The 23,590-nt window shown below is 36.6% G+C and overlaps 1 protein-coding gene across 1 annotated transcript in view; it reads left to right on the top strand.

Annotated features, from left to right (window-relative positions):
• Positions 1-4,201, top strand: part of Tmem38b (transmembrane protein 38B) — a 56,980-nt gene extending 52,779 nt beyond the window's left edge. Inside the window, exon 6 of the mRNA XM_015492221.2 lies at positions 2,321-4,201. Within this exon, the coding sequence (XP_015347707.1) occupies positions 2,321-2,536 (216 nt within the window). The 3' untranslated portion in view covers positions 2,537-4,201. The remainder of the gene's footprint in view (positions 1-2,320) is intronic.
• Positions 4,202-23,590: the final 19,389 nt, after the last annotated feature.

Genomic DNA, 23,590 nt, shown 5'->3' with positions numbered 1-23,590 from the left:
TCATTCTAGCTAGAGTTTTCTTAATTTCATCAGTTTGTTCCAAAGATCCAGCTTTTGGTTTATTGGTTTTCTGTTTTATGTCTCATTACTTTTCAGGTCCTTATTATACCTTTCCTCTATCTACTTTGGGCTTACTTTGTTTTCTACAAAGAAAAGATTGAAGATTGATAAATTTGACTCAGTCACTTTTTTTTTTTTTTTTTAAGTTGCCTGGCAAAACCCAAAGTGGACAGAATCAAAATTCAGCTGTCAAACTGTGTAAAATACTTAAAACATATATCATAGAGGGCTGGTATCCTTTATGTATAACAAGGATGAAGGACCAAGACCTAATAAAAAAATTGAGAAAGTTATCACTAATGCACACGGATAAGATATAAAGATGTCCCTCAAACATATGAAACAATATGAAATTCATAATTTGAGCAATTGCCACAGTCCAGCTGCAGCAAGCCGGCTGTAGTGCCTGGGCAAGCAATAATAAAATAATACTGAGATACCATTTCTTGCTTATCAGATTGGCAAAAATTTAAAGTCTGGCTACAGATTCTTTTATACACATGGATTTTTGGCTCACTGTCCACATGGTTCCCTGTTCTTTGGTTTGTGATGCCCTCACATCCTAGATATTTTGGCTTTCTCAGGCTCTAGATTTTGTCTCCTTAGCCCTGAAGATTTCTGATTTCTATTCCTGTGAATTAGCACATGTTCTTAAAAGAAAAGGCCATGGTGAATGTGGAGCTCACTTTTTTCAGCTTCGTTTCTATTAGGGATAATAGCGCCATGAGATTCTGCTGTACTGATTGTTATCGAGTGGCTTTTAGCAGTTGTTTTATGTATTTTTGTCTTTTACATTGATTTTGATGTGAGACTTAAGTCTGATGTAAGATATGTTGCCATGGCTGGTCTGAAATCTGTGTGGGTGCATTAAAAAAAAGTTTGTTTTCGTGTCAAATTCACATAAAAAATAGTTATTTAAAAGTAAACATTTCAGTGGTGTTTTAATTACATTCACAATAGTGTGAGTTTTTAATTTATATAAATGATAGAACAGTGTAGCTTTTGTTCCGATTTCTACTTAATTATATGTCCTAATATTTTTTCGCTATTGTGTTTCTGTTAATCACTTTTAACTGTGGTACAATGTGAATTTCACTTTTCTATGATAGACATCATATCATTCACTTTTCTCTTGATAGACATCTACTATTTTTGTAGCTTGCCTCTATCTAGATTTATGTGTGGCAGTTAATAATAATTTATTCTTGATAAGATTTCCCCCACTAACATGGATTTTGTAGGGCCTTTTTAAAGAAATGTGATTCCAAAAATTTCTGGTTTGATTGATTTCTGTGATCTGGAGTAATTGACACTTGAGTAATTGAATGGCTGGACTTTGGGGAATAATTATAGAGCTTAAATTTCTTCCCATGATCCATTTTGGCACCAGTCTGATTTCTTGAGCAAATCTAAACATCTCTTAACACCAAATTTTGCCAGATAAATAATTGGAAGCACTTTTCCCTCTACTTTTTGGTGTCTTAGTTAAATATATATGAAAAAATTGGGTGGTAGATCCTTTCTGCCATCCCTGTTAGGGACAGTATTCTGCAATTCACTGAAAGTCTGTGACTTCTGTTAATGTTAGAGTAGTTAGTAACTGAATTAAAAATTTAGGTTTTGCAAACTGCTTTACTGACTATTAGCTTTATGATTTTGGGCAAGTTACAGAACCTCTCAGAGCCTTGCTTCTAGATCTTCATGATGAGGATAATAATAGAGTATTGTTGGAGTAAATTGAAAGAGAATAATAATATAAAATACTTAATTACAGGGGGCTGGGGTTGTGGCTCAGTGGTAGAATGCTTGCCTAGTATGCACGAGGCACTGGTTCGATCCTCAGCTCCGTATAGCTATAAAATAAAGATAATGTGTCCACCTAGAACTACAAAATAAATATTTAAAAAAATACTTATTACAGTTCTGTAATGTACATAGTAATAATAGCTGTATTGGTTTTTGATATAGACTATAAATGACATTTTATCTTTTTTCCCTTTGAAAACTATTTATGTGGAAATGGTTATACTGTTCATTTGACATCCAAAAATATGGTACCTTCTATTATTTTTAAATGAATTATCTTCTTTTCCATAGAGAAAAGATTTTTTTCCCAGAATGTAGCTTAGTTTGTTCTCCTGCAGAGTAAATTAAGAATGCCTTTTGAATATTTTTTTCCTTTTCGTTTACTTTTCTTGGTTTTGAGAAACAGAGAACAGTTGTACTTAAATTCAAAATTGCACTTTTTTTTTCTGCCCAGATAACCATGATGATTACAGAGACTTCTTCTGTGACTCTTGCTCCTTTTGAAGATATATTGAGTCGGATGCTCTTTGGTTGGCAGCACCATTTTTCATTGTGTGAAAAGAAATGTGGAGCAAAATCGTCTTCCAATGGCACTGGTTCATCAGTCTCAAAACCTATAACCGATGGTTCAGATAATGTTAAAAGGAAACATTCTAAGAAGACTGAGTAAATTTACTTGAGCTCTAGAAGGCAAAAAAAAATTCTTTTCTACCTATCAGATTGTGATAAATATTTCTATGTAGATGATGTGAAATAAAGATTATATATAAGGAATGTTGGTGACAAAAAGAAAGAAATTCTTTCTGTTTTAGGGTGACTACCACTTTCTTGATTGTAATTCTTGAGTGTCATGAGTATATCATGTGAATTTTTTTCTGATATAAAGTATCTTGTGATTATTTGAATAGTTTACATTGATAAAAGAAATTAAAAAAATTTGAAACTTTTAAAAAATTGGGTAATTTCATGCATTTAAAAAAATCTGAATCTATTTGAGCTTTAGTTCAGAATTAAACTTTTAAAAGTAAATAAAAGTTTAATTCCTAGGTATGGAAAATTAATTGATTAAAAAATTAAAATTTTAATTTAATTTTGAGCATTGAGGACGTTAACTTTTCCTAAAATACTTTCTATTATATATGGATATAAATTGCTAGTTTATATTTGCTATATAAACATTGTAATTTTGCCCTCGTTAAAATAGAAAATACCTGAAATTTATCTTAATTTTATCTCTAATAGTACTTTTCAGTAAGAACACAATATTGTTGTATGAATTTCAGTTTGAAGTCTGCTTCATGCCCTTGTTTAAAAAACTGTTTTTTTCCTCCTCACAAGAAAATTAGGGGTACAATTTTTGATAAATTACTTTTCAGTTCTCCAAGATTACAAAACATGGAATTTTCTTTTTTTTTCCTTCCCTCTTTCTCTCTCCTTAAAACACATTTATTTCAACTGTAGAGAAAATTTTCACATTTCACATGTTCTCCCTGACTTTGGTTGTTCTGAATACATTGGTAGCAGTTGTCTTAATGATTCAACACAAAGTATTATCTCCATTAAATTTGTTTCTTCCATATCTCCTTTCTAGTGGCTACTTTCTCAGTTTTTTGTTTGAATGTTTCATGTTAGATTAAATATGGTTATATTTAGTTTTAATCTATGTGTACATGCATTATTTATTTTGTTTTAAATGAAAACCAATTACCTTCATGTGAAAATGCTCAGCTCTGAAGAGAATTGTCTGTACACATTTGATAGTAATCAGCTAGGAAACAGATCAACCGAAATCTCATGGTTGTCTTATTTGATTGAAGAATGATGACATTAAATCTGGTTTCTTATTGGCAAAATAAACCAGAAAAGTACTAAATGATATTAGAGTTTCTTTATTTTATGATTTAAAAGTACAGTTCTAACATTCAAACTCTGTGACATGATTTCTTATACCAAGACCATGAACATACTACCTGTATCAGGTAGAACTTTTAGATGGCTTAGAAGTACTCAAATCATTCAAGTTGAAAGTTCTTTTTAACAACTGTGAACACCAGCGGGTACCATATAGCTTATGAAAAATGATTTTCTTTTTGGCACATGGAGCACTTTTGATACTCTTAGAATGCTAAGAATGCTAAGAAACTTGTTTTTAATATTATAATAGCCTTAAAATGAATTCTGTGTTATATTTGATATTCTTATAGTTGAAAACTTTTCAAAATTAACTTGTTATTAATTATTTGTCAGTTTTGAAGTTTGGATTTAACGTAGTTAAACACTTGTTTTACACTTGTATTAAAAGACAAATTCATTAAAATAAGTTATTCAACACCAATGGAGTATTAGATTATTATTATTGTTTTTTTTTCCTTTTATACTTTTCTTGGAGGAGTGCAGAATTCCTCTGTTGTTTTGACTGATATAGTATATATTCAGTAACTACTGTTTAAATATGACATTGATATAAACTTTAGTAATCTATAACAAGTATCCTATAACCCTCAGTTCAAGGTTCATAGGGGTGTAAAAGCTGTATTGGAGAATATAGTCAGCCCTGAAACTGCCCACTCTGAATCTGCTTATGCTTCCTGCAGAGACTTGGATTTGTGAACCAGGTTGTTAGACTCCATATTCAACAAGAAGCACGAATAAGGCCTGTAGACATGCCTCACACAGCCTAGCCAAATCAGAGGTGGCACTGAAGATGTCAAGACCTGGTTAGGTATCCCTTAGTGAGAAGGAGACAGGAAACTGTCTAGAACATGGGCAGCTTAACTTAGAGATATCATTCTGTAGTAAAATGTGTCCAAATGAATATTAAACTCTCATTTACCAGATTAGTCACTCTTCCTTGCTAAGGGAGTAGTAAGGACTGGAGAGACATGATGGGGTGAGGTGGATGAATTTCAGTGGAAATGCCAATCTCTCTGTGGGCACAGACCAAAAACTGGAGTAATGAGAGAAGAAGGGAGACCTCAATATATTTGGTCTGCTCCTTTAAAACCAAATACCTTTTCATTAAAATATGTTTCAAATCATAAGTTGATTGCAGTTGAGTGGAATGTTAGAAATGGAATAATGCCCTTCCACCCCACATGCAAATCTCTTTAGAATTTTTGCCAGGTATAATTCACATTTTTGGTGATGTTCATTCCTGTGCTTCTTCAGCAAATATTGGATACTAGTTATGGATCAGGCATTGTCCTAGGCTCAGAATATACCACAAACAAATAAACAACAACAATAATAAAACCAAGTAGAAATAGCCTACTTCTGTGGAGTTTGCTTTCCACCAATGGAAAGACAAATAAATGTGTTCTTGTGATGATGATAAAAGATTATGAATGAATATTACCTAAGATGTAAAGATAGAAAGTGAGGGATGTAGAGGTATTTGTTAAAATAGGATCATTAGGCCTTTCTGTTAAAATTGCTTTTTAGCAGGTAACTGAAGGACACAAGGGAGCAAGCCACGTAGAGACATATGGGTAAGTGCAAGAGTCATACTTTTCATTTGTATACTTGATTTAGGTTCTATTTCTTAAAAAAATATTTTATTTATTTATTTATAGAGAATTTTTTAATATTTATTTTTTAGTTTTCAGTGGACCACAACATCTTTATTTTATTTTTATGTGGTGTTGAGGTTCGAACCCAGCGCCCCCGCGCATGCCAGGTGAGCGCGCTACTTGAGCCATATCCCCAGCCCCTTGAATTTATTTTTATTACTAAGTATAATGGTACTGTGTCATTTTTAACAGACATTATTCTTCCACAGAATTTATTTTTGATTTTCCAGATTTTTCTTTTGAGATAAATCTGCTTAAAAAATGCACAAATTATAAATGTCTAAGCACTGAGTTTTGACAGATGCATTCAACTGAATAACTAAACTCCTACCCAGCACTGTAGGAAGTTCTTTTCCGGTTACACCCTCCCCTATTGAAGTTAGTATAAATAAGACTTCTTTGAAAGTCAGCATAATGTTTTTGAAATTTGTCTTGTTGCATTTATCAGTATAGTTCATTCCTTTTTAAATGCTTGATAGTGTTCTATATGTCTATACCACAGTTTATATGATATACATCAGAGCTGTTTGTGGCCTGGGGTATTCTAGATAACTATCATGAACATTTTTGTATAAGTCTTGATGAACAAGTTTGTAGTTCTTTTGGACAAATACTTAGGAGAATATTTACTGGGTCATATGCTTGGTTGCATAAAAAACTGCTGAACATTTTTTTCCAAAATGGTTATACCATTTTATAGTCCACAAGAGCATGTTAATGTTCTGGTTGCTCTGCATACTTACCAAAGTCTAGTGTTGTCAAGCATTTTAATTTTATCCATTTCTAATGTATGCTTTGTGCTTTTATGGTTTTAATTTTTCATCTCCCTGATGATTAATGATGTTTTAGAGCTCTTTTGTCTGATTATTGGCCATTTGTGTATCTTCCTCTGAAGTATCTATTGAGATCTTTTACATGGGTAAAAGATTTGCCTTTTTATTATTAAGTTGGAGTTCTTTATATGCCATAACAATCCCTTGATAAATATTTTGTACACATTAGCTTTCTGGTCTGTGGCTTAACCTATTTGTTTTTGTAATGATGGATTTTAATGTGCTGATATTTTTAATTTTGAAGATGTCCCCCAGTATTTTCTTTTATAGTTATTTGCTTTCCTCTGTCTTTAGAAACCTTTGTCTGTCCCGGATTCATGAAGATATATGCATCTGAGGAACCCCAAATAAAGGATCTCCTAGAGAAACATTTAAAAGAAACACTTTGTTATTATGTAAAGCATTGATTCTGTTACTCTGAAAGTTACCCAGTCCTACTTATTGGTTATGCTTCCTGAAAATGATTGTATAACTTATAAGTAGACACTTTTTCTGTGCATTTGCTATGGGCTGTACATCACAGGAATTCAGGAGTTTTAGTGTTTATCTAGGTAATTTTTGTGAGTATGCTTGGTGTTGGTTTATCACAACCCTAGTACTTAGAAGAGACAGTAAGGATGTAACAATAGCAGATACACTCTGTATGGCATTCTGACTCCTGCACTTAAATATTAAAAATTAAATCTCCTGGGCTGGGGATGTGGCTCAAGCGGTAGCACGCTCGCCTGGCATGCGTGCGGCCCGGGTTCGATCCTCAGCACCACATACAAACAAAGATGTTGTGTCCGCCGAAAACTAAAAAATAAATATTAAAAATTCTCTCTCTTTCTCTCCCTTCCTCCCTCCCTCTCTCACTCTATCTTTAAAAAAAAAAAAAAAAATTAAATCTCCTAAGTCACTGTTGTTACCATCACATTCACATTCCATGTCTGATCATTTATGTTTTCAGTTGGATATGAGTCCCCAAAACTCATACTAGCCTTCCTTATAATTGTTCAATATATATTTTGACAAATATTTTGTAATTATAAATTCATTTGAAAACAACTTTTAAGAAAGTTCCCATCTCTCCTTCTGATATTTCACCCCATATGATTATGTATTCAGGCTTCAGATATGGTCCTGTCTCATCATGAGTATTGTTATCAGTGCTACTCATTATGAAGGAGACTCTGGAAACTGAACTGCAGCATCTTTAAATTAAAACAATTTCAAATCCCCCTTCCAACCAGATCCCTGGATGCTAGGACAGCCCACAGCAGTAGGAATGACACAAATTGAAGTAATAATACTCCCTAGAGGTGGCAGAGGCTTGGGCCAATAGGTGCTCAAGTACTCACTGCTGATGGAGTGAAGTGGTTGAGAAATATTGGGCACAAAATGGGGCTCCAGGAACAAGGTTGAGTGTTTTCTAGGACAAGAGACCCCTCAGCAAGGCTCCATGGAGTACAAGTGCTCTGTGTTCTGGCAGTGTTCTCTGAGGTGGTGGAGGCTAACTCTTCTGCTCTAGCTGCCATCAAGGCTGCCAGGGGGAAGTTCTTTCCCAGCACTTGGGTAAATGACAATGATCCTGGATCATATGCCATAGAGGTATCTTAATTTCTTAACAGATCTGTTAGCAATTGATGTTCACTTAACACTACCTTATAGGACACATGCCTAGAACCATTAATCCTTACATTTCCTCCTTGGGGACTAACTTACCCCAAAAGGATAACATTTGAAGCCATTCAAAACACTGTTGATTTTCATTTTGCTAACACAGTACTTAGTTTTGTTGAGCCTCTCTCTGTGGACAGGAACCTGCTTTTTGGGGGTGGGTACTGAGGATTGAACTCAGGGGCATTCAACCACTGAGCCACATCCCCAGCCCTATTTTGTATTTTATGTAGAGACAGGGTCTCACTGAGTTGCTTAGCACCTCGCTTTTGCTGAGGCTGGTTTTGAACTCAAGGTCTTCTTACCTCAGCCTCCCAAGCTGCTGGGATTATAATAGGTGTGTCCACCACACTGGACCTGCTCAATAGATTCTTTGCAGAAAAAAGAAGATCAGCTTCAGGGTGACTTTCCGTCCTTGGCTGTATCAAAATGCAGCTGACAACTCACTAGAGAAGAGAAATTGAAACATTTAAACTGATAGGACACTCCCCTCAAAGGACACCCAATATAGAAGAATAAAGGAGATAAATTCAGGCAGCATGAGAGGAAATGGTCAAGGCCAGTGATTTTTGTTAGAAACAGAAATGTTTCTACATGAGGTCATTTATCAAGTTTGCATTTTAATTTGTAATTGACAAGAATCCTGTTTGCCTTGTTAAATGATAACAAAGAGGATACTTATGTAGCCACAGCCTAACTCAAGAAATGAAACATCAACATCTCATTTTCTAATTATTGTCCTTCCTGTGTCTAAAGGTAACAATATCCTCATTTCTTTCTTTTCTTTTTAAAAATTTCATTGTTTATTTTTAGTTATACATGACAGTAGCATCCATTTTGATATAATTACACAAGCATGGAATATATCTTTTTCTAATTAGGACCCCATTCTTGTGATTGTACACAATGGTGGAATTCACTGTGGTGTTTTCATATAGGTACTTAGGAAAATTGTGTCATTCATTACACTGTCTTTCCTTTTCCTATCCCACTTCTTTTACTCCCCTGGGCCTAATCTACTGAATTTCTATTCTTCCCCTCCCCACTGTTATTATGGGTTAGCTTCCACATGTTAGCAAAAACATTCAATCTTTGGCTTTATGGGAATGGCTTATTTCACTTAGCATGATCATCTCCAGATCCATCCATTTACTGGGAAATGATATAAAGTAATTCTTAATGGCTGAGTAATACTCTATTGTGTATATATACCATATATATATATGGATTAATATATATATTAATCCATTCATCCATTGAAGAGCACCTAGGTTGGCTCCATAGCTTAGCTATTGTGAACCGGGCTACTAGAAACATTGATGTGGCCACATCCCTCTAGTATGCTGATTTTAAATCCTTTGGATATAAACCAAGGAGTGGGATAACTAAGTCAAATGGTGGTTCTATTTCTAGTTTTTTGATGAATCTCCATACTGCTTTCCAGAGTGTTTGCATCAATTTGCAGTCCCGCCAGCAATTTATGAGTGTACCTTTCCCCCCACATCCTCGCCAACATTTATTGTTACTTGTATTTTTGATAATTGCCATTCTGACTGGAGTGAGATGAGATCTCAGTGTAGTTTTAATTTGCATTTCTCTAATTGCTAGAGATGTTGAACATTTTTTCATATATTTGTTGGTGATTTATATTTCTTCTTTTGAGAAGAAATGAGCAAGAAACTGGGACAGATACTTCATGAAAGAAGACACACAAAAAAGCCAATAAACAAACTCATTTGATATGCAACTTCATTAGTCATAAGGAAAGTAAGCTTTAAAAAACAGGGAACACTATACCATCATCAGAATCAGTTTCTTTGCCCATTTATTGATTGAGTTATTTGGTTTTTTTGGTGTTAAGTTTTGAGTACTTTATATAACCTGGAAAGTAATGCCATATCTGAGGTGATGGTGGTAAAAATTTTCTCCCATTCTGTAGACACTCCCTTCACATTCTTGCAATATCCTGATTTCTGATCCCAGATGTTTTTTTTTGGATTATTTTTGAATTTTGTATGAATGGAGTTAGGTTGTATCCTTATTTTTGTGCATCTGACTTATTTTGAGGATTATTATGTTTATGAGGTTTGTCTGTGTTACTTTGTATAGCTGGAGTTCATTTTCATTGTTAGTATTGCATTGTATTAATATATCTTAATTTGTGGATCCATTTCATTGTGTTGATGGAAATTTAGTTTTGCACTGTTGCAGATATTTGCTGCTATAAACATTGTTGTGTATATCTTTTGGTGCACATGTATACATTTTTTTTTTTCAGTGTAATCCCAAGTGTAAAAGTACTGGCTCCTGGGGTCTGAGTATATTCAAGGTCTATAGATAGTTCCAAAATATCTACAATAGTTGGCTTAGGCTTAATTTGCATTCCCAACAGTGTATGGGAGTTCCAGTTCTCCCATATCCTTACTAATACTAGATATTATGCATCTTTTAAGTTTAGTGATTCTGATGATGGTATAGTGTTCCCTGTTTTTTAAAGCTTACTTTCCTTATGACTAATAAAGTTGCATATCAAATGAGTTTGTTTATTGGCTTTTTTGTGTGTCTTCTTTCATGAAGTATCTGTCCCAGTTTCTTGCTCATTTCTTTCTTTTCTGTTGGGTCGTCTTTTTGTTGATGTAGAGGGATGTGTATTTGTGTGTATTATGTGTGTAAGCTCAGGATATGAACTCTTCTGTAATTTCATATTGTAAATATATTTTTCAACTCTGCTGGCTTGCATTTGCACTCAACAGTAAAGTGTCCTGAGAAGAGAGGTTTTCTTTTTGTTTGTTTGTTTTGTGGTGCTGGGGATTGAACCCAGGACCTTGTGCATGTGAGGCAGGCATTCTACCAACTGAACTATATCCCCAGCCCCTGAGAGGGAATTCTTAATTTTATTGTGGTTTGATTTAGCAGTATTCCTTCTATGATTAAAGCTTTTTTGGTTTTATTTGAGGGGTATTTCCCTATTCTAAGGTTATGATAATGTTCTCTCATGTTATGTTTTAGAAGCTGTATTGCTGCATTTTTTTTTTGTTCTAAGATCCATATTCCATTTGAAATGTATATTTTTGCATAGGGTGAGCAATGGGTATCCAACTGACCCACTATCATTTATTGAAAAGTGCCACTTTGACACAAATCAAGGACCCATATATGTCTAGGGATGTTCTGGACTGTTTAATTGTTTTATTTGTCTATTCTCATGCTATATCACATTATATTTACTACTCTGGTTGTATAAGTCTTCATATGCAGTGGAATAAATCCACTTTGATCTTTTTCTTCTAAGTTTTCTGGATTCTTCTTGGTCCCTTTGCTTTGGTCCCTTTGGTCTATATGAATATTGGAATTATCTTGTTAATTTCCACAAAAATAAATTTCTGGAATATTTATTGGGATTTCATTGAACCTAAAGATAAAGTTAAGGAAGAATTTGTATTTTGAGTTTTTTGACCTGAAAACATAGTATATTCCTTTCTTTTTCTTTCTTTCTTTTTTTTTTCTTTTGCATATTGGAGAGTGAATCCAGGGGTGCTTAACCACTGAGCCACATCCCCAGCCCTTTTTTGTATTTTATTTAGAGACAGGGTTTCACTGAGTTTCTTAGGGCCTCACTAAATTGCTGAGGCTAGCTTTGAACTCACAATCCTCCTGAACTGCTGGGATTACAGGTATGTGCCACCACACCTGAGTATATTCTTTTCTTAACTATATAATATAGTTCTTCCTGTAAAAATATTGCATATATTCTGTTATTCCTTGGAATTTGTAAGTTTTAAAGTTACATTCTCTGTACTAGCATATAGAATTGCAATCAATTTTTTATACTAGTCAGAAACTTTATTAATCTTATTTATTAATTTTAAGATTTACCAGTGTATTCTTTCTTTTACCCTTTTTTGAGGTTGTCATGTCACAAAATTTGCCATTTAAAAGCATAAGCTTTAGTGGTTTTAGTATATTTTTATGTCGTACAACCATCAGCATTAATTCTAGAATATTACCACAACTCCCCAAAAAGCTGTGCCTATGAGCAGAGCCTTAAATCACCTTTTCCCTCAATACCTGCAACCACTAGTCTGTTTTTTTGTCTCTACAGATTTGCCTATTCTAGACATTTCATATAAATAGAGACATACATTATGTGACCTTTCGTGTCTGGCTTCTTTAAAAAGACTTAGCATACTATTTTCAAGGTTCATCCATGTTATGTAGCATCCATCAATACTTTTTAACTTTTTTTTTTTTTCCTCTCAGTGCCAGAGATGGTACCTAGGGCCATATGCATGCTAGGCAAGTGCTCTACCACTGAGTTACTGCCCCTCACAGCCCTGTAATACTTATAACTGAATATTATTCATTATATCAATAATACCACATTTTGTTTATGAATTGCTCGGTTGGTGGTATCTTACTGTGGTTTGATTGCATTTCCTTGATGACTAATAATGATGGGCATCTTTCCATGTACATTCTAGGCCCTCATGAAGTTGGGGAATACAGTTGAAATGGTACTGATTTATTCTGTTGGTGATTTTTTTTTTTTTTTAGGTGTGCCACTAGCTTGGGTTTAGAAGTAGAGTGGTAATATGGAGTGTTTGCAGTAGCTGTACTAGCTTGTTGTCTTCTTATATGTAGGCTAGGTGAAGGTCATCTTATCAGAAGGTTCCTTGGTTAAACTTGAAAATAGGTCAAAAGAAGTTTATGGCACTAAAATGTCTAATTGCAGGTATGTCAAGTAGTCTGATAGAATCATCACAGTTGTGAGGCTTCTGCCATGTATACATAGGAGTGTAAAGTTATTTGTTCATCCAGACAGTGCTGAGAAGGGCACCACCACCAGTAAATGTGAATGCTGTTTTACTCTTCACCTGGTAATCTGAATGCTGTGGTCCCTTGCAAGGCAGTGACTCTGAAGGGTAAGAATGCCTCAGAGGCTGTCGTACCAGAGGTGCACTTGTTAAGATGATCTAGTTAACTCTTCTTTCTTTAATTCCTGTTTACTAAAGTAATCCTTTGATTGCAGTTTATCTCAATGAAGTACATATGTATCTATATGTACATGTATTCATTCCATTTAGGATACACATTATATTTAGTAATCATATCTCCTTGGGCTCCTCTTGAATGTAATAGCTTTTTCTTTGTTATTGATTACTTTGACTGTTTTGAAGTGTACTGATCTAGCATTTTGTAGAATGTATCTCAATTGGGATTTGTCTGTAGTTTCTTGATTAGACCAGGGTGGTTTTTTTCCTGGAGGAAGAGTATGGGTATAAAGTGTCATTTTCATCAAACATATAAAGGGTACATACTATTTTTTTTTAAGATAGAGAGAGAGAGAAAGAGAGATAGATAGAGAGAGAGAGAGAATTTTTATTTATTTTTTAGTTTTCAGTGGACACAACATCTTTATTTTTTTATATTTATGTGGTACTGAAGATCGAACCCAGTGCCCTGCGCATGCCAGGCGAGCGCGCTACCGCTTGCGCCACATCCCCAGCTCCAAGGGTACATGCTATTAATGTGACTTTCTACTCTTGGTGTTAACCTTGGTCTCCTAAGGAAGTGTTTGTCAGGGTTTCCACTGTAAAGTCACTCTTTTCTTACCCACTTCTTTACTACCCTCTGGAAGGAAGTCTCTGTGTGCAGCCCACACTTAAGGAAGTTACACTCCTCCTTCTTGAAGGTCAACTATCTACATAAATTATTTGGAATCCTGCACAGGAGATGCGTTTTTTTTTTCTCCCTCACTTATTCATCCAGTCATTTATTTAAATTGGTATGTTCTCATGAATATTTTATATATTGATTTACAATCCAATACTACTTCATTTCTTCTGTGACTCAAGAGAAATTAAAACTTTTAAATTTCCTGGCATTATAAGATGTTCCAGGCTCATCTTGGGTATTTCCTGCCTCATCCTAGCATCATTCACTTCTTCTAAGGATCTTTTATTTAGAAATAAGATCTTAGGTGTGCTTGCTGCCACTGGAGTGTTGTGCTTGCTGCCACTGGAGTGTTGAGGCTTCTAGGCCCTGTCAGCTGACAGAGCAAGGAGATAGATGTGTACTAAGGAAAGCATATAAGCATATTTGTAAGTATTCCTATATGTAATCATCTGCATCTATACCAAGTTAAACATGTTCACACTGACAACTCCAAATGCACATATTACCACATGGATTCTTCAGGTCTCCTCGGACCCTTTCTTATCTGTAACCTCCCATCCCAACATGTGAGAGAAACTTGGCTCCCAACATCTACCATCTGCCATCCATTTACTTAAAAGTATCATACATACTTTTGTTTTTGCCTTTAGCTTTATATACGCCATTCATTTTCCAAAACTGTTTAGGTCAGTATCTTTTTCTCCATTTCCTTTAGTGAGTTTATTTCATACATTTGTTAGGTTGGTTCGTCACATTTCTGATTTCATTCTGGGATCCCTTGACCACCTCAATAATATTTTTAAATTTTTATATATTAAGGTTTACTTTTATACTGTCAACCTCTGTGGATTTTAACAAATATATCCATTACAAGATACAGAGTAGTTTCACTGCCACCACTCCCTGCCAAAATTCTGTGCTTCACTTATTCAACTCATTTTGCCCCTGAACTCTTGACAACTGCTGATCTTTTTATCATCTCTATAGTTTTGACTTTTCCAGAATGTTATATAGTTGGAATCATCCAGTATGTAGCTTTTCCAGACTGAATTTTCCAAGTGGGAGAAACCTGACTTCCAACATTTACTTAGTTGTTCAGTTCTTAATTGTTGAAAAACTCTGCCTCACTTTTTCAACTTCCTTTCACTCAGCAGTGTGCATTGTAAATTCATCTTTTTGTGGCATTATAGCTCATTCTCATCTCTGAATATTGTTCCATTGTCTGCATATACCAAAGTTTGTTTATCCATTCACCTATTGATAGACTTCTTGATTGCTTCCAGTTTTGGATGATCATGAATAAAGCTGCTGTAGGTATTTGTGTTAGACATAGGTTTTCAAGTCAACTGGGTACATATCTACTGTATCATATGGTAGAATTACGTTTAACCTTTATGCGAAACTTCCAAATTGTCTTTCAAAGCAGCTGTCTTGTTTTTACTTTCCATCAACAATGCATGAGAGTTCCTATGGATCCTCATTCTCAATAGCAACTGATACTGTCAGGTTTTGCATTTAAACTATTCCAATAGATGTGTAATGGAGCCTCATTACTTTCATTTGCTATTCCCTAATGACAAATGATGATAGCCTTCTTTTTAGGGCCTCCTCCACCCCCATGTTCCAGTTTTAAAATTGTGCTGTTTCTTTATTGATGTTGAGTTTAAAAGTTCTTCATAGATTTTTGGATACAAGACCTTTATCAATAGGTGTTTTGCAAGTTATTTTTTTCCCAGTCTATGGCTTGTCCTTTCAGTCTCATAATGATCTTTTGGATAACAGAAATTTTAATTCTTAATAAATTGTAGTTTATTTTTTTCTTCATGGATTATACTTTTGTTATTGCACCTAAAAAAAATTATCACCAAACCAAAGGTCACATAGTTTTTTTTCCTGTATTTTCTTCTAAAAGTTTTATGGTTTTGCATTTTACATTTAGGCTTATGATCCATTCAAGTTAATTTTTGTGACTACGTTATTTCTTTATTTTTTTGGACAAGGATGTCCACCTATTCCAGCAGTATTTGTTGAAAAATAAATGATCCTTTCTCCATTGATTGTTCTCTTGTTAAAAATCAGTTTACTGTATTTATATGGGTCTATTCTTGAGCTTTCTGTTCTATTCCATTGATATATGCATCTGTTCTTTTGTCAGTACCACATTGTCCTGATTACTGTAGTTTTATAGTAATATACAATTTTGAAACCAATTTTTGAACTTTTTAAGTGGTTGTTTTTTGATTGATTCTCTTGTAATTTTTTAGTTTTACCATTATATTCATAAAAAGACTATAATTTCCAGGACAATATTAAATAATGGTAGTTGCAAGTCTAGAGACTCAAACCTCAGTGTTCACACAAAATGGCTAATTTTATCTATTAACTTGGCTGGAGTATAGCATCCACTTACTTAATCAAACACTAATTTAGGTATTGTTGTGAAGTCAGTTTGTAGATATGGGTAATATCTATAATGGATTAACTTTAAGTAGGACCGTGGATAATGTGGATGGACCTCATCCAATTAATTTGAAGGGCTAAGGACAAAAACTTTTTTCAGAGGAGAAGAAATGTTTCCTCAAGACTAAGATCAACTGTTGCTTGAGTTTCCAGCCTGCCTTATAGATTTTTTGGACTTGCCTGCTCCACATCTGTGTGATGCAATTCCTTAAAATAAATATCTTAATATGTATATTTATGTGTTCATCCATACCTCAAGTTCTATCTCTTTGGAGAACCCTGAGTGATACAGCATTCAAAAGAATAAAAATAGCTAGAATTAAATTTAACCATGAATATAAAACTCTTGTGGATTAAAAAGTACAAAATATTGGTGGAAGAAATTAAAGGAGAACTAGAAAAATCAAATTTCACGTTCATTAAAAGACTTAATGTTAAAATGGTTATACTTCCTAAAGTGATCCACATATCCAGTGTAATTATTATCAAAATATCAATAATATTTTTTGCAATAATGTAGAAGTTAGAGCTAAATTCATGTGGAGTTTATACATGAGCTCATCCTCATGGACATCTACTCACCATGCTGATCTACAGTCACTGCCAAGTGCCCAATCTGCCAATGGCAGAGACCAACAATGAGTCTTCAATATGTCACTATTCCCCAGGGCCATCAGCCAGCTACCCAGTAGCAAGTTGATTACACTGGACTGCTTCCATTATGGAAGAGGAAGCACTTTGTTATTACCAGAGCAGACACTTAGCATACAGATTTGACATCCTTGCATGTAATGCTTCTTCCAAAACTATCATCCAGGGGCATACAGAATGCCTTGTGCCATGTTGGTATTTCATACAGCACTGTTTCTGATCAAGGAATTAATTTCACAGTGACTGAAGTACAGCCATAAGCCCATATTTATGGAATTCACTGGTCTTACCATGTTTCTTTCTTTCTTTTTTCTCCTCTCTACCCTTGGCTGGTTCAGGGACCTCAGATTCTCAGCCTCTCCTAAGTATAGGAAAAGCATGGCAGATAGGAAAACCAGGACACCCTTTATAACATATTTAAACTGGGTTAACAGAGGTTCTATCCAGTTCCAGGAGCTCCTAATTATTATAAAGAAGGCAATTTCCATATCTCCTCGTAAGAATCAATTTTAAAAAAATCTCTAGAAAAGCAAGAGAAGTCAGTAATATATCCTTACATGTGCAGGTTTACCTATCTTGGCATCCAGACTTGATTCCAGGTCCTCCCTACTGGTGGGTCTAGGACTGTTTGGACCAGGCCTGGTTCTGGAATTGTTTGAGGATGGTCTTCTTGCATTGTCTTTTCTTCTGCCCTACAAAGATCTTAATGTTTCAGAAGTAGGGGTGGTAGGTGGGTAGGTCCTGGTAACTGTGGCTCTTCAAGCAGCCTTAATCATACTTCCCAGATTCAGAAATTTACATTAAAACCATGTTGGGATACAGGTCACAAATTTCTGATGTTCTGTAACCTCCTAGGACACAGTCTGTCTCACACTTTAGCATGTAACTAAGGGCTATATAGAGAGCTGGAACATGAATTGCTTGCTTTGTTTGCTTTCCTCTTGAAGGTGGCCAAAAAAAAAAATCTTAACAATTGTTTAGGGCTTTCTGAAAATTGTCTTTTAAGGATGATACCTCATGTACTGTCTAGAGATGTTGTTGGAACAGATGTTGTGAGAGGCTCTTACACTTTCATATGCCAGGAAAGCCCATGTATCCCCCAGGCATTATCACAGAAAATCCTCAAACACATTCATAGCACTACAGGGCATTGCCTTCCACTTGACCCTTCCATTCTCTTGATTGTTCAATGCACAAGGGTTATTAAGAAGCTGAAAGATGATTATTACACTCCATTGTGGCTGCCAGCTATGTGCTGGCAGATATTTGAAAACAGATTCAGGAAATCACTGTAGGTTAATGGTATAATAGAATCAGGAAGATTTTAGTCTTTGAGTAAGCTAGCCTATTTATAGAGCAAAATCTGGGATGAAGTTATCCTTGACTGGCAACTTGACCTTGGGTTTATTTTAATGACTTAGTGCCTCAGTTTCCTCATCCATGAAGTGGGGATTATAACAGTCTTCATTTCCATCTCGATGTGGATAAAATAAATGAGACAATGGAAGTAAAGTGCTTAGCAGAATACCTAGCATACAGTGGACCATTAAAGATTTAACCTATTATAAGATGAGGTTTTTTTTTTTTTTTAAGTCCTATATTAAAGCAAATTCAAATGCTTATTGTTAGTGATTAAGGATTGAATCTTAGAATTCTTTGGTAAAAAAGGGAATCATTTTCATCATCTCTGCCTGAATTAGTCCTTTCAGTGAGAAAACTCAGTTCACATGGGGAAAATGGCCCAACAAAAATCTAGAGCAGGAACTGTCCTGCTGTGGGCTACAGGTTAGTTCATTGGCACCCCAGGGAACTTTTTAGAAATATCCGACTCACTGAATCCAAAACACTGGGGGTAAAGCCCGGCATTCTGTGTTTTAATAAGTCATCTGGGAGATTTTAAAGGTCAGATTTGAGGGCCACTGACCCAGATCCATCAGAGATAAATTGTTGATAAAAAGCAGCCTATAATCATTGCACAAAATTGATGGAAGTTTATGATCCCAGTCCTGAATTCTCAGCTGCCTGCTGGAATCAACCTCCGCCAGAGCCATCCTTCCCTCCACACTAATTCCTCCTGGGCATCTTGGGTTTGTCCCACTGGCCACTCTCCTAGATTATCTCCTCTTGCTTTTTATCCACCCAGGCACCAAGAGCCTGTTGATTCAATTTCCTGTGTGTGGGTATCTTTCTGCTCCTCTGTCCCTGCAGCCTCCACCTTCATTCAGGCTCCCATTGCCTCTCACTGGGATTAGGATGATAGGGTCACATTTTTTTTTTTTTTTGTTTGGTCTTCTGATCTTTGTTTCTTTAGTTAGTTTCCCTGCTTATCTCTCCATACCACATACGTGACAGTGGGTAGATGGATGGAAAGTAAGTAGTTCCACTGCTCAAAAAACCTTCCATTGCTGAGAATTGAACCCAGTGCCTCACATATGTTAGGCAAGCACTCCATCACTGAGCCACAACCCCAGCCCCCTTCTACTCCATCTTGTACTCTGCCAATGCCATGCTCTCTTGGTCCCTTGCTCTGCCTTCTGTATTCCTCCTTATCCTCTTGTGAAGTTCCATTTAACAGTTCAGCTTCAATATCACCAATCCTGGGAGCCTTCCTTGTTCTTCTAAGGAAATTTAGAATCTCAGAGTTTTCCAGCTGTACTCTATTTTAAAAGGCCTTTACTACTCATAATGATGGCTTATCTACTAGACTGTGAGCTTCTCAGGGCCAAACATTAACTGTCATTCATCTTGGCATTTCCAACACAGTGCTTAGCGCTTATTAAGTAGGTGCTTAATAAATATTTGCTGAAGAAATGAGAGTGTGTGAGAGAATTTTCTTTGTCAGGAATGAAATCTCAGCTGCCCAGGCATAGCATACTGCCTTGAGAGAGCATTTATGTTCTGGATCACAGCAGCCACGGAAGAGGAATAGGTCTCTCGAGGAAAACCACGGGAGAGCCTGGGCAGGTGAAATGTAATTATCCACACTGGCTCTGAGCCAAGGATTCACAGAGCCACTTCGAGGCCAGGGCTAAACACAATAGGTGTGACCTTCATCTTGCATCCCTTCTGAAGAGTGGCTCCTCTGGCAGCGTGGAGCCCTCTAACAGCTTGCTGGGGCCTGAGGTCACTCACCGGAAAGAGGCAGTCAGGCCCTGTGACCTGGCTGAGCTGCTGTGTGGCCCTACATTCCCTTTGGTCTAAACACAGAGCCTGGTGTGGGAAAGGCAGTGGGCCAGTGATGTTTCTCTCATTCTTTTTGGTCTGTGCAGCCCTTTTCTGGACAACAACCCCAGCAGGTAATGATAACTTGACATTACATTACTGGCAGCCAATTTCCTCACCTTTTGTATGTGTGTGTGACTTTATGTTTATTTCCAAAAACAATAAATCTCCCTATCCAAGTTACAAAGCAACCCATGCACAAATGCAGAAAATTGAAAAACCTTTTTGCAGCTGACCGTAAATCCTTTCTGGAAGAAAATGCAGGTTACATAAAAAGTGGCTGCCTGGGACTTAAACTCAGGAAGTGTGACTCTGGGGTCTAAGCTGAGAGACTGTGCTGCAGGTTGGGCTCCCTGAGGATCTACCTGGGAGGGGTTGGGGGCAGCAGAGGCCAGCAAACATAGCAGGGACTCCTGAGCCTCCCGGTTTTTAATATAACTAAAGCTATAGAGCCTTGGAGCTTCCACGCTTAAATGACCTTGGAGATGGCCACAGGAGATAGGCGGAAGAATACAGAGTGGAGAACCAGGCGCGTCCTTTATACAAAGCAATCTCACATTTCGTCAGAATTGTGCCTCTCAACCATTCTCCAGACAAGATTTTATGCCCAGAGCAGAGATTTTCCCCTAAACAGCAATATTCCTGTATGTTCTACTTTTCATTTTCTTGATTCTCCTTCCAAAGGTCTCCAAGCAATTTACAAACTGCAGGTTGTGTTTGCAATTCGGACCCTTAAAGTTTATCTATCTTTCTCTCCCCTTCACTTTTCCTTTGTCTTTTATGATTGTGATGAAAAAGAGGAAGAGTGGGGAGACCAAAGCTCATGAATGTATATGAAGCCATTACATCGGCGGGGTGAGGTGCATGCACAGGGTCTGTTTTTAAAATGCCTGTCTCCTCAACACCACAACGGCTTTGGAGTCTTTTCCTCCAATTGCAAAAATTCATTATTTACTCTTTTACTGCATCTATTTACAAGTCCGCATGGACCCTCTGGGAAGCCCAATTCGGGCCCAGAGCTCCTATAATGAAGCCTGGCTCACTCCACTTTGATATATCTCACTGCTACTGCTGCCTGGGGGATAGAGAGTGTGCCCACCTCCTTTTTGGAAGGTCAGACTGACTGAGGACAAAGGATTTTAAATTGTGCTCTGTGGAATCCTGGAATCCTGAGTAGGCTGCCAAGAGTTCTAGGAAATAATAATAATAAGGCTGGCCATGGACAGTCTTTTATTTTCCAAGACACTATGATTTTGATTTGGTTATTAAACTTTCTCTGGGGTTAAAATACATATCTAGAGCAAGCAGACTGTACTCCCTGAAGTTTTTTTTTTTTTTAAAGTTTTCCACAGGTGAGGAGAAAGAAGGTTTGGAGGGGTCCTGATGAGAGCAGTCACTGGGGACTTCCCTGGTAGGGACTTGTCCCCAATAGGGATGTGTCTATTTGACTATGATATCAGATCCAAGGAGACAGTGCATGGGAATAGTAGGTGGTCAATAAGTAGTTGAATGAACAAATAAGTTTTCTGGCTGCTGTATGCTCCTGACAGCTTTACCTGCAGGTTAATTCTGCTGCAGAACTTGATCCTTTTGACCAAGGAAGGAATTGAACAGCAACTTTACTGTACATGCCTCATATGCTTAGAGTCAGGACTGACTGGGATCAAGTGACCCCCCTCATGGCCCATGGGTTGACCTCGTCTTGCTCTCTGATCTCTTTAGGTGCACAAGACTTGCTCCCAAGGGAATTCCTGGTTGCTCAGTTTTAACTCTTTGCTTTCCCCTCTAGTAATGACTCCTAGATTCCTTAAAGCAAGAGTTCTGGGATCCTGTCACCCTTGGGTTTTCCTCTAGATAGGTGCCTGTCTTTTTAACTCTTAGCCACCAGCTGAGATGTCCTGAGAGCCAAAAGCTGTGCAGGCTGGCTGCTCCCTGGAGTGTGCTTCTCTAGCGAGCCAGACCTCTGCCCCAGAGAGCTGAGTCTTGGGCATGGGGGCATGGGATGTGTGTGTCAGGGTGTGACCCAGAGTCTCTCCTAGGGTGACCCAAAATGCTCTAATCCTCTTATTCTCAAACTCGACAAAAATTCAAGGTTCTTTATTTTTTAATTTGTTCTTTTTAGTTATACATGAGAGTAGAATCTATTTAGATATATTTATATAAGCATGGGATATATCTTATTCTAATTAGGACCCCAGTCTTGTAGAGGTACATGATATTGAGGTTCACTGTGGAATACTCATAGATGTACAAAGGAAAGTTATGTCAGACTCATTCTACTGTCTTTCTATCCTTACTCCCTTTTCTTCATTTCCCTTTGTTTAGTCCACTGAATTTTTATTCTTTCAAAGTCAAGGTTCTTAAGTTGGAGTTTAGATGGAAGGGGAATCTTGTTGGAGACTTAACTGGTCACACGTAAGTTAACAATAGCTCAAGTTCCTCAAATTGAGTGACTCCTTGTTTCAAAAATGTTATTTATTATGATTTATTACAATTACTTTGGGAAAAGCACTGGGGGTAAGAGCAGCTCAATTCTGAGAGGACTCTGCCTCTTCCCTCCGTGCTAGTGTGGCTCAGAAGTGGTGGGAGCCCAAATCCTGGCAGTAATTTTGGTGAGGACTAAGGCAATGGCCGCAGTGAAGGAAAAAGTAAAGAACCAACACAGGGCTGTGGAAGGTTCTTCAGATGGGAGAGGAAGCAGAGGCTGGAACTGAAGAATAACAAAGGGTTGGAAAGGAAGTTTTAAGAATGTTACTTGGGTTATGATCATTATCTCTTTTAATGTTTTTTTTAAAGTCAAAAGTTTCAGATTATTTTTGGCTGCTGGACTAGATCATTTGACTAAGATCCGTGCTTGAATGGAAACATTAGGGAAACAGGAATTTCATTCAACAAATATTGAGTGCCCAACATTGGGGATACGGTTGTGAACAAAACATACCCAAACCCCTTTCACAGAGACTTGCTGAAAAAAGACAGTAAGTAAAATAGTAAAGCATGTCATAGAGCAAAAAGTGATAAGTAGTATTTGAAAAATAAAGTCAGAAGAGGCTGATGGGGAATTCCAGGGGAGGAACGTGCTGCAAATTTCAAACATGGTGGCCAGAGAATGCTTTCGAGAGAAAGCGACATAGGAACCAAGATTTGAGGTTGTGTGAGGGGCTAAGACAGAGATTTGGGGTAAAGCCCTGGAAGAGCTGGAGCTGGGGCACATTTGTGGACCAGCCATGGTTGGAATGGAGTACAGAGTGTGCCAGGAGATGAGGTCAGAGAGGTAAAGAGACCTGGTCACACAGGACTTTGTAAACCTCTCCAAAGAATCTGCTTTTCCTCTGGAGAGAGCTCTGAGCAGAGGAGAGAGAAATACAATAAAAGTTTTAAAGGAGGAACTATGGAAGGGGAGACAGAAAAAAGGAGACCAGTCAAGAATTATTACAGAAATCCAGGTGATAGATGAAAAGGGTGGCAATGAAGATAGTGAGGAGTGGTTGGATTTGTTAACATTATACATTCATCTATTCATCTATTTTTGGTGAGGGTAGGGCAATGGCTGCAGTGAAGGAAATGTTTAAAATATTTAACTGTTTATGAAATGTTTAATGCTATTTGATAAACAGTTAAGTATTTATTGAGCCCTTGCAGAGATTGCAATCT

This window comes from Marmota marmota, unplaced genomic scaffold (assembly GCF_001458135.2).
Source record: "Marmota marmota marmota unplaced genomic scaffold, marMar, whole genome shotgun sequence".
Taxonomy (NCBI): domain Eukaryota; kingdom Metazoa; phylum Chordata; class Mammalia; order Rodentia; family Sciuridae; genus Marmota; species Marmota marmota.
Note: the sequence above shows the minus strand (reverse complement) of the source record. Positions and strands in the feature narration are given on the sequence as shown.